Genomic DNA, 15,892 nt, shown 5'->3' with positions numbered 1-15,892 from the left:
CAAATAGGGATGACTCAGGGAATTTGTCGAAAATTTACCTATTTGTAGTACTTTAGAAAAAAGCAGCAACAACTAGGAAAATTAATGAGGCCTTAACATCATTTACAAACGTGTACACTAGACGACAGAGCCTAAAACTTACTATTCCTAATAAGAGACCAAAACTGCTCAAAGGTGAATGAACTCTCCTAAGTGCCTGCATTATTTACAATGCAGATTAGAAGTAATTTGCATTATTTTTCAATTTCCTGATTGTTTTAGATCATAAGGTAACTTTGTGAATTATACCAGTCACAGTAAAGATAGAAAAAAATGCAGACTGTGGACATGTGAAAGGATATAAAAGCTCACCCCTAACATACAGTCAACGCGTAAGAAATAATCCCCTCAAGAAATGCTGCTTGGCTAACAGTCCTTATGAAGAAGCAGTAAAGCAAAAAATACTTTCCAGGCACTTCTATTTCTTTCCAGAATTCACATGTTTGCATCCACCATAACAAGCAGCACCACAACAAAAAAATAGGCCAATAAACGGAGAGATCATTTTCTAACGGTGTAGGAAACTCAGTAAGAACAGACTTACAAGACTGCCAATTCCTCTGTCTTGCTTCATCATAAAATTGACGCAGTACAAGAAAGTCAATGACATCGGGCATATCATGGTATCTAAACAGAAATAAAAGATTATTAAACTCCCTGAGCAGCAGGTTACAGTCTAAAGCAACAATGTCCAAAAGAAACAGGATGGGAGCTGCATTTCTAATTTTTTTCTGACTAGCCTTATTAAAAAAAGTAGAGAAACTAGTAAAATTAATTTATCCCATGTACCCTAAATACGGTTTCACCATGTTATCACTACAAAATAACGAGATACCTTACATACTTTTTCTTCATACCAAGTCTTCAAAATCCAGTGTGTACATCACACTCCATTGAAATCGGCCACATTTCAAGAGCTCAAGAGCCACATGTGGCTAAGGGCCACCATAATGGACAGCACACATTTAGCAAATCATTATTCTAACATTTTCTCAAAAACAAGGACAGACACAAATTCCCCTACAGGCCAGAGTTCTCCACACATTAGTGGCATGGAAAAAGGTATAAACATGCCAATGCCTAATTGTTGCTACAGCATACTACTTTTACTCCCAGCTATGAGCACCTCAACTCCCGCCTTAGGCTGTCCACAGTGCTCCGCTATTTACCCCGCAGTTATGAGGGACATGCTGATCAGCAAGAGGAAACATCTAAATTTAAACAATTCCATAAAAAAAAAAGAGTAACACATACCTAATAGAGAAAGATTTGTCCAAAAGTTTTCCAGTAGCAGGATCTATAAATGCTAGTTTGAGGCAACAGAGCGTAGGGGGCCCAACCTCGTATCGTATTCCAACTATTTTGACCAACTCTTGATCCTTTAACAGATATTTTTTAAAGAATGCAATGTTTAAAATGGTTAAAATAAAGCAATTTCTCAAGACTATAAATCTCCACGTATTGCCACATTAAGTCAACTTATAAGTCAGGTTTCCAAGTTAACAGTGATTAAATCATTTTTGCTAAAATTAATCTTCACATCTTTTTCAGGATAGACATTTAATACTGTTTCAAACATAAGGAATATACTCACTTTAGAAAACATACCACAAAGTGTTAAGAAGGAACATATAAGAGTCACTGATCAGCACAATATCTAAAGACAATTACTGTGAATAATCTGAATTTCTTTCTGGCTCTGTTCTCTTCCTAGAGATACATCATCTTGTTTTATGTGTGTCTCTGTGTAAAGACATCTCATTGAAGATGCTGTTGATTCATTAGCACTGAACTCAACAGCCAAAAGGACTTCTCACTCATGCCTAGACAAAGTTTATCTAACACAGGTGTTCTCTCCAGAAAGCATATCATCACCTTCTTGTACTGAGTAACACAGCAGAGCACTTTATTTTTTTTTTTTTTAATTTTTTTTTTCCAATGTTTATTTATTTTTGCGACAGAGAGAGACAGAGCATGAACGGGGGAGGGGCAGAGAGAGAGGGAGACACAGAATCGGAAACAGGCTCCAGGCTCTGAGCCATCAGCCCAGAGCCTGACACGGGGCTCGAACTCACGGACCGCAAGATCTTGACCTGGTTGAAGTCGGACGCTTAACCCACTGCGCCACCCAGGCGCCCCCACAGCAGAGCACTTTAAAACATCACAGTCGGGGGCTATGTTAAACAGTAAGTCACCAACAAAAAGCATAAAAACACTAAAGTTATTTATGTTGCATTCAATAGATCGTGAGAAGGACGCTTATGTATGATGTGAGAGCTCAAACAAGAAGGTATCACCTCGCTCGACCTCAGGAGGTAACAGGCCGGTCAGGGAAGTCAAATTTTTTGCCACTGTGTGTGTGTTTGCAAATGACCAGAAAGCACCCTGAGCACTGATTTGGGGTTACAAATAACAGGCAGCTAGTAGGCAAAATGACAAATATGGAATCTGTGAATAATGAGGATCAACTCAGTGATACGTGAAACAGACCTAAATAAATCAGAGCATATGGTAAGCCAAATGCAAGACGGAGAGCCACTAAGTTGAAGGAGAGTTAAGAACAGCTATCTTTGGGAGTGCCTGGGTGGCTCGGTCCCTTAAATGTCCAACTCCTACTCATGATCTCACTGTTCGTGGGATTGAGCCCCACATCGGGATCTGTGCTGACAGCAGAGAGCCTGCTTGGGCTTCTCTCTCTCTCCCTCTCTCAAAATCAATAAATAAACTTAAAGAAGAAGAAGAAGAAGAAGAAAAAACGGCTATCTTTGCTAAGATAGTTGTTTTTACCTTCTAATAGTTACTGAAAGTATCAAAAACATATAAAATACAAAGAATAAAAAAAAATCAACGGCAATGCTATTCCATACATAATCACCATTGACATTTTGATGTATTTATTCTGGTTGACTACATGTCTGCAAGTTTTTATTACCATAACCACAAACAATATTTCACATCCCATTTTTTCTCTTAGTAATAAATTATAAAAATTTAACAGTCATTCACTCAAGTATTTTAAAAGCCTCAATTACACAGTGGGCTTCATACCATAGTCAACTCTACAAAAGGTACCATGACTTGTTCCATTCAGTACTGTAGGATACATGGACTTTTTCTAATTTTTGTTTTTATAAACAGGGATATGGAATCGTCTTGCTCATAAATTCACATGCACTTCCAGTTGTTTCCTAAATCACCGCAAATAAAGTCATGGATTTAAAACATCTGAATATTTTCCAGTTTCAATTCCAATCGCCAAGATAGCCTCTACAAAACCCGGGCTGTTTCATATACCCTGTCCTGTCACCAATGTGAGTAACTGGTAACAAACCAAAATCTTTGCTACTTGCTAAAATGTGGGGTTTTTTTCTTTCACTGCTTAAAAAAAAATTTTTTTTTTAATTTAACTGGTTAAGTATAGGGGAGCTAAAGCTTTTCCAATAGACTAGTCTATTGTGCACGCGGTTCAACTTCTTTTCCAATTTGTATTTCCTCTTTTGAAAAGCTGCCACTTCTTTTGAATATATGTCCCAGATACACACATTTTAACATTAATGATATATACTACACCAAGCTGCCTTCCTGAGTGACGAACACACTTATAATTTTATACGCCAATCAGCAATACATGAAGACCATCCACTGACAAACACGTCTTTCTGCTGGATCCTAAGGCTTAGGAAGGTAACAGCAGAAATGTTTTTAAGTAGGCAGTCAAAAAGACAGTAATGAAATATACCTCCAGAAGGTTTATTTTTAATGGATTTATAAATAATTTAACTATACAGTGCTAGACATTTAATGGCTTAATAATATGATCATCTTACCCTAAGATCCATTTTTCTCCATGGCTCCTTATTAGGGTTCAGTTCATAAATGTTATTTCTTCTGACAGCCTCAATATAAGCTTCGTGACCCTGTCGAAAATAGATTACCTACAAAAAGTATACATTTAAAAATAAATTAAAACCTAAGGGTAAAATACTATCTTGTGGTCCATATTCCCATTTCTAAATTTTACTACTCTCACCTCATCGCCCATCTGAGGAACAAAAGGAGACTTTCGAAGTGTGGTGTCTGTTATCCACACGGGAGGGTGAAATTCATATAAATGTTCCATATTTGCAAGCTCCACCGGAGTCATCCTCCGCAAGCTCTGCCAAGGGGATGAGAACAAAGTCCAATACAACAGAAAGGGCATGAGGGCGTGGTTTGATTGACAAACAAAAGAAACTTCACCAAGTGAGAAATGCTATGTCAAATGAGAATGGGCACGTCGCCTAACGATCAGTTTTTAAACGGCATACATATTTGGTTCCTTCACACACACGGGGGCGTGTACATTGTGGGCCACTGGTGAAAGCAGTGCAGGTTCCCCCGGCACTCATCTAGCCTCTCCCGGATTTCTAATAGACTCTTCATAACACTTGACATCCTATGGAAGGGGGCTCCTTTCCAACCTAAATCCTCTTCAACAGCCAGCCTGCTCTGCCGAGAGACCATTCTGAATTTCACCATGGACTACTCATCACAGGGAGACTCCTCTTGATTTGAGGTTTTAAGACAGGTGACTTTAAAATGTGCCAACAAACTCTTTGATCTTCCTCATCTCTTCCACAGGTGCAGCCCACAACCGCTCCACTCAAACAGAGTAAGACAGAAGTGACAAGAGGCTTCTAAGACAAAGCTGTCACAGGCATTAAGGCTTACCCCTGCTGACACCTCTGGATCACCTAACCTAGGGAATGTCGGCCACCATGTCATACAGATGCCCAAGCAGCTCTTTAGAGGGGCCCATGTGGTGAGTAGCGGGGTCTACAGCCAACTCCCCAACTGAATAGGGTTCAAAGAAGACCAGCCAGCTCCAGTTATACGTTCAGACAGCTGTAGCTCCAACCAGTGTGATAACTGTGACCTTGGGAACCAAAACTCACCTAGCTTTTCAGCCCCCAGATTCTTGACCCACCAAACAGGAATACATGTTTGTTGCTGTAAGGAGCTAAGATTCAGGATGGTCTGTGACACAGCAATACGTGAGGAATACAAAGACGTGGCATCTTTAAATAATGACTGTTACTTGCACGACATGAACACTGAACATATGATAAGAAATAGGAACATCACAAGTACTCCTGCTTGTGAACGTGCCAAATGAAAGAGAACGTGGCAGATGTAACTGGGAAACAAGGCAATGACAGAGGAAACAAGAAGAAAGTGCCCTAAAATGCCCTGAAGTATAGTTCTGGTGTTGAAATTAACAGGAGAAAATAAAGAGTTGTGGGATTCTGAGCAAAATAGAGCTCCCTCCCCCTTATCGTGTCAGACTGAGGAAGGAGCCGGTGCCACCGCCAATTTGGGGCAGATTCGATAGAGAAGCCTCCAGAAGAAAGTAGCTTTTCCAAATACAAATTTGCATTTTACATTTGAGTCTTAACAGTGTGGAGATATAAAATCTCCAATCTCCCTAAGACTTTTAATTTCTAAATATGGACAGAAACACTTGATAGAAAGCGTAAATAGATGTTTTAAAGATATACTTCTCTTACCTCTTTTTTAGGCTTATTTTCTTTCTTTCTCTTTCGTCTCCTTTTTGGAGGAGATAAATTCTCAGTAGACATTTCATCCTCTGAACTACTGCAAAAGCGGGTAACTCGTCGACGTGATGACGTTCGTAAAGGAGGCTGCAAATTGATGCCTGCATCAGCTGTCCAGTCAGAGTATCTAGATGACGAGTCACTAGGAAAGAAAAGCAGTATATGTTGTAGGGAACCAGAATCTAAGCCCTAATGACAATTTAATCACATAATCTTAAGAGATGAAGAGGAGGGAAGGAAGGATCCTGGGAAGATTCAACTTGAACAATCTGCCTTCACCATCAGCAAATACTGAAATGACCAGAGATCATGAGGAAGAGACAGAGACACTGGAAATTAGGAAAGGATGTAAGCCTGAGGAATTTTTTGTTTTAAGTATAATATAGAGGAAACCTCATGGAAGACAACATTTAGAGCCCACCAACAATTCCCCTTTCAGAAGATGGGAATGTAATTACGGAAACAGTAGAGGTCATGCAGAACCGTAAGAGTAGGCCCCCCTCCCCCAAGTGAAAGGTGACTCGGGAATAGACTAAAATTCCAACTGGAATGAAAAACCATTAGTGAACACACTGAGAATACCAAGGAAAGTGTAGCCACAGCAGATAGAAAGCTGGAAGTGGTCAAAGTTCCTTGCCAAGAGGGGGACTTTCCTGAACAGGACGAAAGACCCAAGAGAGGAAGTGGTCCCGGCCCAGTCCAGAGCAGCAGCAGAGTCAAAAAGGAAACAAGATCTAGAAAATGAGCCCCTGCCACCACCAGCTTCAGCAAATGCAGGAAAGAAAGCAGGACAAAGGGCTCCACTGAGACCACCACTGGCCAACCACACACCTCTCAGGCTCAATAAAACACACGCTCACACGCACATTTCCAAGAGCAGTTTATTTAAAAAGAGCTATTTAGAAAAATTATTAAGAGCACCTGCTTTGTACAATAAAATTCAAGAGAAGCTGAATTAAAAGACAATGATGACAGAGCTAGAAAGCAGAACAGAGGTTGCCAGGGGAGGGGCGGGAAGCGGAGAATCCCTGTTTAATGCGTACACACTCAATTTTGCAACGAGTTCTGGAGACTGGGTGCACAACAGTATGAATGTACTTAATGTTATTGAAATATACAGTTAAAAATGGTTAAGATAGTAAATTCTGTTATGTATATTTCATATTTCACAATTAAATTTATAAAAAAAATAGACAAGGGTTCTAAAAATCACTCCAGCCCCTCAATCATAACAGAATAAAAAAAGTCACGACAGGAAAAAGGGAGTATTGTATGGTGGTCTAGACCGGCACAGCATCCATAGGAACAGAAATAAGATTGAGTCCTATTTGGAAGGGACGCTTTTCTAGACCTGGTGATGGCTATGCTGTGAAGAGAGAAAGATGTCCAGGTTTCTGGCACGAGCATCTGCCAAGGTGAACTTGACATTTTATTTACCAAAAGGAGGAACAGATGTTAACATCTGGGTCCCATGAAATCTGGATCCCAAAACTAGAGGTCCACACATGCAATAACTGACAGTAAATAGAATGATGGTCTTACCACATACATTCTTGATACTGCTCTTTATGACTACAGCCCAAGACTACATTGTACACTGTGGGCTCAAATGTGTACAAACATACCCAAAAAACTTTCTGTACACACAGCTGTTAATCCAGTTCTCTTCTTCTTTAATTTTTTTTTTGTTTTTTTAAAGAGACAGAGAGAGAGCACAAGCAGGGGAGGAGAGAGGAGGAGGTGGGTACAAAGGATCCCAAGCAGGCTCTGCAAGGACAGCAGTGAGCCTGACATGGGGCTTGAACTCATGAACCATGACATTGTGACCTGAGCCAGAGTCAGACGCTCAACCAACTGAGCCACCCAGGCGCTCCCAGTTTTCTTCTCCTTTTAATTGTACGAGAAACTCAACTGCCCTTCACAGACTGGTCCATCCAAGCCTAGGACTAGGCTGCTGAGCAGATGAAAACAATGAAAAGCAGGCACCTGGAGGGGTGCCCCAGCCTACAGAGGGGTTGCTGTGTGTGACTCCTGATCCTGGGGTCGTGAGTTCAAGCCCCACGCTGGGTGTGGAGCCTACTTAAAAGAAAAAAAAAATTTTTAATTTTTTTTTTTTTAACATTTATTTTTGAGACAGATAGAGACAGAGCATGAACGGGGGAGGGACTGAGAGAGAGGGAGACACAGAATCGGAAGCAGGCTCCAGGCTCTGAGCCATCAGCCCAGAGCCCGAAGTGGGGCTCGAACTCACAGACTGCGAGATCGTGACCTGAGCTAAAGTAGGACGCTTAACCGACTGAGCCACCCAGGCGCCCCAAAACAAAAATTTTTTAAAGCAGTAGCAAGTACCTTGAACTTTCGCTGTCACTCTGACTCCTCCTGTCACTCCTCCACTCCTCTTCTTCAGAAGAGCAAGAACCTTCGCTCTGATCACAGGAAGTCTCCTATGTATTGGGGGAGAGGAGGGGGATAAGATAAAAGTCCTCATCTTGAAGATTAAATAACACAAGTCAAGAAAAGCCGCATTCCATTCTTACCATTTCAGGCAATCGGGCAATGAATATAATTAGATGAACTTCAAACAAAAAGTCAGTGTCTTTATTATATTCTTTTTCTTAGCAAGGCACAGGGCGACAGAGACAGAGACTCAACACCACTGCCGCTGACACAGTGGGCCCTTCTCTGTGTGAGGCTGAGCCAAGTCCGTGTACATGTTTCCAGTGACTGGACCTGGGTCACTGCAATAGGGGCACAGGGGCGTCTCATTCTACTTTCATTCCCTAATGGCCGATGACACTGCGCATCTTTCCATACGATTACTTGCCATCTATGTATCTTCTCTGATGACGTGTCAAGACTGTCTGATTTTTAAACTGGATTTTTTATTTTCTTATGAATGCATTTTAAGAATTCATGGTATATTTTAAATAGAAGTCCTTTATCAGATAGGAGCTCTACCAATATTTTCTCCTGGTCTGTGGCTTGCGTTCTCTCCTAACAGTGTCTTTCCCAGAGCAGGTTTTAATTGATGAAATCTAGCTTGTCACGTTTTCCTTTAACAGATCATGCTTTTGGTATTCTATCTAAAAAGTCACCGCCATACCCAAGGTCACCTACATTTTATTGCATGTTATATTCTGGAAATTTTAAGTTCTGTGTTTTCCATTAAGCTTATGATCCATTTTGAGTCAATCTGTGAAAAGTACATGTCTAGACTTTTTTTTAACATGTGGATGTCCAGTCATTCCAACACATTTGTTGAAAAGACTCTGCTTTATCCACTGAGTTGTCTTTTGCTTTTTTGTCAAACACTGGTGGACCATACTTGCATTGGTCTATTTCTGGGTTTCCCTATTCTATTCCATTGATCTACTGTCTATTCTTTCACCAATCCCACATTGTCTTGAAAACTACAGACTTGTTACGAACTCTCAATGTCAGGTACTATCAGTCCTCCAACTACGTTCTTCAGTACCCTGTTAGCTATTCTGGACCTTTTTCCTCTCCAAATAAACTTTAGAATCACTTCACCAATATCCACAAAATTAACTTGTTGGGATCTTGATTGGAGTTATGTTGAATCTACAGATCAAGTTAGGAAGAACTGACATCTTAACAAAAACACAGAACAAGAGGGACTCTCTCCTTCGTTGTTTATGGAAATGCAAACGTAACCCAGCCATTTTGGATGACAGTTTGGAAGTTTCTTACAAAGCTAAACATAGCCTAATCATATGATCCAACAAACCTGCTCCTTGGTATTTATCCAAATGCGTTAAAAATATCCCCACAAAATCTGCACATGGAAGTTTACACCAGCTTTATTCATAATCGCCAAAACTTTGAGGCACCTGGGTGGCTCAGTCAGTTAAGCGTCTGACTTCGGCTCAGGTCATGATCTTGAGGTTTGTGAATTCCAGCCTCGCGTAGGGCTCTGTGCTGACAGCTCAAAGCCTGGAGTCTGCTTCAGATTCTGTGTTTCCCTCTCTCTCTCTGTCCCTCCCCTGCTCGTGCTCTGTCTCTTTCTCTCAAAAATAAATAAACAATAAAACAGAAAACAACAACAACAACAAAATAATTGCCAAAACTTAGAAGCAGCCAACATGTCCTTTAGTAAGTAAATGAAATAATCTATGGTAAATTCAGACAACGGAATATTATTCAGTTCTAAAAAGAAATGAAATATCAAGCCACGAAAAGATACAAAGGAAACTTAAACTCATATTACTAGAAAGTAGCCAATCTGAGGAGTATCTGCGTCAGACTTCAGCTCAGGTCATGATCTCATGGTTTGTGGGTTCAAGTCTCACATCGGGCTCTGTGCTGATAGCTCAGAGCCTGGAGCCTGCTTTAGACTGTGTCTCCCCCTCTCTCTGCCCCTCCCCCGCTCATATCTCTCTCCCTCTCTCTCTCTTCCCCGCCCCCCCACCCTTCAGAAATAAACATTTAAAAAAATTGAAAGTAGCCTATCTGAAAAGGCTACATACTGTATAATCCAACTGTATGGTATTCTGGAAAAGTCTACAGAAACAGCAGAAAAATCAGTGGTGACCTACCAGTGGCTCAGGAGGAGAGAAAGGAATGATTAAGTGTAGCAAGGAGGTTTTCGGGCAGTGAAACTGTTATGGTAGAGACATAACATTATGCATTTGTCAAAACCCACACAAATTGTGCAACACAGAGATCCCTACTGTAAACTAGGAAATTGAGTTCACCAGAGGCAGCAGATGCACCACACTAACCCAGAAGTTACTACCGGGAACAACTGTGTGCAGGGAAAAGAAGATATGGGAATTCAAGGTACTCACTGTGCGGTTTTTGTGTAAACCTAAAACTGCTCTACGACAAAATTTTTTTTAAGTCAATAAAGGGAAGAGAGGGGAAGAAACAACTCTGTGATTCCCACAGCCCTAATGGTTGCAATCTACTTTAAGTTCTAGTTATGGACACCAGGCAGGTACTTTTATTTTTTAATTTTTTTAAATGTTTATTTCTGAAGGAGAGAGAGACAGAGGGGGAGGGGCAGAGACTAGCAGGGGAGGGGCAGAGAGAGAGAGAGGGAGACACAGAATTGGACACAGGCTCCAGGCTCTGAGCTGTCACCACAGAGTCTGACGCGGGGCTTGAACTCACTCAGGAAAGGCAAGATCATGACCTGAGCCAAAGTCTGACGCTTAACCGATTTGAGCCACCCAGGGGCCCTAGGCAGGTACTTTTAAACTGAGACATGACCTTTTACTGTAACAGCATTTACATTAGGAGCATTGAGAATGGATAATGAAAATGTCACTGAAAACCAAAACTTAAAAGACAAAATCTAAAGTCAGTATCTACTTTTATCTACTTCATTTGAACAGGCAAAATGTAGAATAAGTGTATTCTTTTTTAATGTTTATTTATTTTTGAGAGAGAGAAAGAACACAAGCAGGGTAGGGGGAGAGACAGGGGGACAGAGGACCTAAAGCCAACTCTGAGCTGTTAGCACAGAGCCCGACGTGGGACCTAAACTCACGAACCGTGAGATCATGACCTAATCTGAACTCAGACACTTAACTGACTGAGCCATCCACGTGCCCCTGAAGTCAACATATTCTCAAAAATGTTTCTCAAAATGTGAGCCTCCTCCTATTCCAGGAGTCTGGCTTTTATGTTCAAATGGACTTTTTTTTGTCATGACAGTGATAAAAGAAACTCTTAAACGCTACTACCTAGAAATCATGCATCCTCTGAAATGTCTTACATGTGTTATCCCAATTCTCAAAACACCTCTGTAAACGGAGGAGTTAAGAAACCTAATGACATTAAATTTCAGAGGCTTCCGATTTAACTTGACTATCAAGGCTGTGTGCATCTGCTTGTAACTCTGAGTTACTTAAAAAAAAAAAAAAAAAAAAAAAAAAAAAGTTCCTGATATTACACAAGCTTCAACCCCCACAAAGCCTGGATCTACCCTGCCTGTGTATTACCAGCTCTTCATCTATAGGGACACCCAAGACTAAGAAAAGTAAAATAACATGCGTAGGGTCACAGGAGGGTAAGTGTAGGAAGTGGAATTCCACCAAGCCACAAGATTATGGTTTATTTTAAAAGGTCAAGTGGATTTAACATTCCACATTATCTATGTTTGCATTAGTTTAAAGCATTTCCCCATTACTTGAAAATACACCAAACTAGGGGCGCCTGGGTGGCGCAGTCGGTTAAGCGTCCGACTTCAGCCAGGTCACGATCTCGAGGTCCGGGAGTTCGAGCCCCGCGTCAGGCTCTGGGCTGATGGCTCGGAGCCTGGAGCCTGTTTCCGATTCTGTGTCTCCCTCTCTCTCTGCCCCTCACCCGTTCATACTCTGTCTCTCTCTGTCCCAAAAATAAATAAACGTTGAAAAAAAAAAATTAAAAAAAAAAAAAAAGAAAATACACCAAACTAACAGATATAGAGAAAAATCTTAAGGTTGATATACCAGTGATGATTTAAAAAGGAAAAAAAAAAAAAATCCCCCGAATAGCCAAGGCAATCGTGCAAAAGAAAACCAAAGCTGGAGGCATCACAATTCTGGACTTCAAGATGCATTACAAAGCCATAATCATCAAGATAGTACGGTACTGGCACAAAAACTAACCCATATATCAATGGAACAGAATAAAGAATCTAGAAATGGACCCACAAACATATAGCCAACTAATCTTTGACAAAGCAGGAAAGAATATCCAAGGGAAAAAAAGTGTCTTCATCAAATGGTATTGGGAAAACTAGACAGCAACATGCAGGAGAATGAACCTGGACCACTTTCTTAAGTGGCTATTTCAACTCAAAATGGATGAAAGACCTAAACAGAAGACCGGAAGCCATCAAAATCTTAGAAGAGAAAACAGGCAACAATCTCTTTGACCTCAGCCACAGCAACTTCTTACTCAACACATCTTCAGGAGCAAGGGAAACAAAAGCAAAAATGGACTGTTGGGACCTCATCAACATAAAAGGCTTCTGCGTGGCAAAGGAAACAATCAGCAAAACTAAAAGGCAATTGACGGAATGGGAGAGAAGATATTTGCAAATGACATATCAGATAAAGGGTTAGTATCCAAAATCAAACTCAACATCCAAAAAACAATCCAGTGAAGAAATGAGCACAAGAGATGAATAGACACTTTTCCGAGGAAGACATCCAGATGGCTGACAGACACATGAAAAAATGCTCAACATCACTCATCATCAGGGAAATACAAATCAGAACCACGGTAAGATACCAGGTCACCCGTCAGAATGGCTAAAATGAACAATTCAGGCAACAACAGATATTGGTGAGGATACAGAGAAGGGGGAATCCTTTTGCACTGCTGATGAGAATGCAAACTGGTGCAGCCACTCTGGAAAACAGGATGGAGGTTCCTCAAAACATTAAAAATAGAATTACCATATGATCCAGTAATTCCACTACTGAGTATTTATCCAAAGGATACAGGTGTACTGTCTCAAAGAGGCACATGTACCCCAATGTTTATAGCAGCACTATTGACGATAGCCAAAGTATGGAAAGGGCCCCAATGTCCATGGACAGATGAATGGACAAAGAAGATGTGGGGTGTGTGTGTGTGTGTGTGTATGTACGTATGTATATATACGTGTATATATTATATACGTATATATGTATATATGTGTGTGTGTGTGTGTGTGTGTATAGACACATATACACATACACACATACAACGAAGTATTACTCGCCAAACAGAAAGAATGAAATCTTGCCATTTGCAGCTACGTGGATAGAACTAGAGGATATTATGCTAAGCGAAATTAGACAAAGAAAGACAAATATATGACTTCACTCATGTGGAACTTAAAATACAAAACAGACAAACACAAAGGAAGGGAAACAAAAATAAGATAAAAACAGGGAAGGAGACAAACCATAAGAGACTCAAACAAAGAGAACAAACTGAGGGTTGCTGGAGGGGTTTAGTGGGGGAATGGCCTAATGGGTGATGGGCATTAAGGAGGGCACTTGCTGGGTTTAGCACTGGGTGTTATACGTAAGTGATGAATCACTTGGTTCTACTCCTGAAATCAATATTACACTATATGTTAAATAACTTGGATGCAAATTTTAAAAATTTATAATAAAAAAAAAAGGAAAAAGAATCTATAATCAATCCTGGTGTTTCAAAAAGAACACAACAAAATAAGCATTAGCTGGTATTTTCTTAGCATAATAACATAGATATGCATACTATAGACACCTAAATTAAGGCGTCTCACTTAGTGTGAAAATGGTAGACATGTCTCCACCAAGAGGAATATGGTCCACCATCTCCACCACCATTCAACACTGTGCTGAAAGAACTGAGCAATGCAATTAGATACGAGAGAGCAATGGGAGGTATAAAAATTACCTTAGTAGGAAAACTAGTATTTTTTAAAAATTTTTTTCTAATGTTTATTTATTTTTGAGAGAGAGACAGAGAGATATGGAGCATGAGTGGGGAAGGGGCAGAGAGGGAGACAGAATCTGAAGTGGGCTCCAGGCTCTGAGCTGTCAGCACGGGACTCAAGCTCATGAACCATGAGATTATGACCTGAGCCGAATTCAGACATTTAACCAACTGAGCCACCCAGGCACCCCAAAGGACAACTAAGTACTTGTACAAAGGAGAGGGTACCTAAATAAAAAACCCTCAGATAATTCAATGATAAAATTAACCCAAAAGTTGGGTAACACAGCAAGATGTGTAAAAAAATTCAATCTACCGAAATCAGTAGCCTTCATCTCCACCAAGTAATAACCACTTAGAGGCTCTAATGGCAGAAAAAGAACGCAGCACCGTATAAACTACAGATAAAGAACTAACATATCTGGTATATAAAGAACCTTTGGGGGGCGCCTGGGTGGCGCAGTCGGTTAAGCGTCCGACTTCAGCCAGGTCACGATCTCGCGGTCCGGGAGTTCGAGCCCCGCGTCAGGCTCTGGGCTGATGGCTCAGAGCCTGGAGCCTGTTTCCGATTCTGTGTCTCCCTCTCTCTCTGCCCCTCCCCCGTTCAAGCTCTCTCTCTGTCCCAAAAATAAAATAAAACGTTGAAAAAAAAAAATTAAAAAAAATAAAATAAAATAAAAATAAACTGTTACAGTCCCATAATTGTATGATGCAAGTCTTGAAAGAAAGAGAGAAAGAGAGAAAGAAAGAGAGAAATAGAGAGAGAGAGAGAGAGAATGAACGAACGAACAAACGAACCATGGAGGAGATATTTAAAAACGAACATGGGTGGCACAAAAACGGACACACAGACCAATGGAATAGAATAGAAACCCCAGAACTAGACCCACAAACGTATGGCCAACTCATCTTTGACAAAGCAGGAAAGAACATCCAATGGAAAAAAGACAGTCTCTTTAACAAATGGTGCTGGGAGAACTGGACAGCAACATGCAGAAGGTTGAAACTAGACCACTTTCTCACACCATTCACAAAAATAAACTCAAAATGGATAAAGGACCTGAATGTGAGACAGGAAACCATCAAAACCCTAGAGGAGAAAGCAGGAAAAGACCTCTCTGACCTCAGCCGTAGCAATCTCTTACTCGACACATCCTCAAAGGCAAGGGAATTAAAAGCAAAAGTGAATTACTGGGACCTTATGAAGATAAAAAGCTTCTGCACAGCAAAGGAAACAACCAACAAAACGAAAAGGCAACCAACGGAATGGGAAAAGATATTTGCAAATGACATATCGGACAAAGGGCTAGTATCCAAAATCTATAAAGAGCTCACCAAACTCCACACCCAAAAAGCAAATAACCCAGTGAAGAAATGGGCAGAAAACATGAATAGACACTTCTCTAAAGAAGACATCCGGATGGCCAACAGGCACATGAAAAGATGTTCAGCGTCGCTCCTTATCAGGGAAATACAAATCAAAACCACACTCAGATATCACCTCACGCCAGTCAGAGTGGCCAAAATGAACAAATCAGGAGACTATAGATGCTGGAGAGGATGTGGAGAAACGGGAACCCTCTTGCACTGTTGGTGGGAATGCAAATTGGTGCAGCCGCTCTGGAAAGCAGTGTGGAGGTTCCTCAGAAAATTAAAAATAGACCTACCCTATGACCCAGCAATAGCACTGCTAGGAATTTATCCAAGGGACACAGGAGTACTGATGCATAGGGGCACTTGTACCCCAATGTTCATAGCAGCACTCTCAACAATAGCCAAATTATGGAAAGAGCCTAAATGTCCATCAACTGATGAATGGATAAAGAAATTGTGGT

The 15,892-nt window shown here is 40.7% G+C and overlaps 1 protein-coding gene across 1 annotated transcript in view; it reads right to left on the bottom strand.

Annotated features, from left to right (window-relative positions):
- The window catches only part of BRWD1 (bromodomain and WD repeat domain containing 1), a 127,771-nt gene that overhangs the window by 32,654 nt on the left and 79,225 nt on the right, over nucleotides 1-15,892 (bottom strand). Inside the window, exons 22-27 of the mRNA XM_040483906.1 lie at nucleotides 7,983-8,077; nucleotides 5,586-5,775; nucleotides 4,070-4,195; nucleotides 3,867-3,974; nucleotides 1,294-1,418; nucleotides 584-666 (exon numbers count right to left, since the gene is read on the bottom strand). Of these exons, the coding sequence (XP_040339840.1) occupies nucleotides 584-666; nucleotides 1,294-1,418; nucleotides 3,867-3,974; nucleotides 4,070-4,195; nucleotides 5,586-5,775; nucleotides 7,983-8,077 (727 nt within the window). The remainder of the gene's footprint in view (nucleotides 1-583; nucleotides 667-1,293; nucleotides 1,419-3,866; nucleotides 3,975-4,069; nucleotides 4,196-5,585; nucleotides 5,776-7,982; nucleotides 8,078-15,892) is intronic.

Source organism: Herpailurus yagouaroundi, unplaced genomic scaffold, assembly GCF_014898765.1.
Source record: "Herpailurus yagouaroundi ecotype Mexico unplaced genomic scaffold, PumYag 162, whole genome shotgun sequence".
In the NCBI taxonomy this organism is placed as follows: Eukaryota; Metazoa; Chordata; class Mammalia; order Carnivora; family Felidae; genus Herpailurus; species Herpailurus yagouaroundi.
Note: the sequence above shows the minus strand (reverse complement) of the source record. Positions and strands in the feature narration are given on the sequence as shown.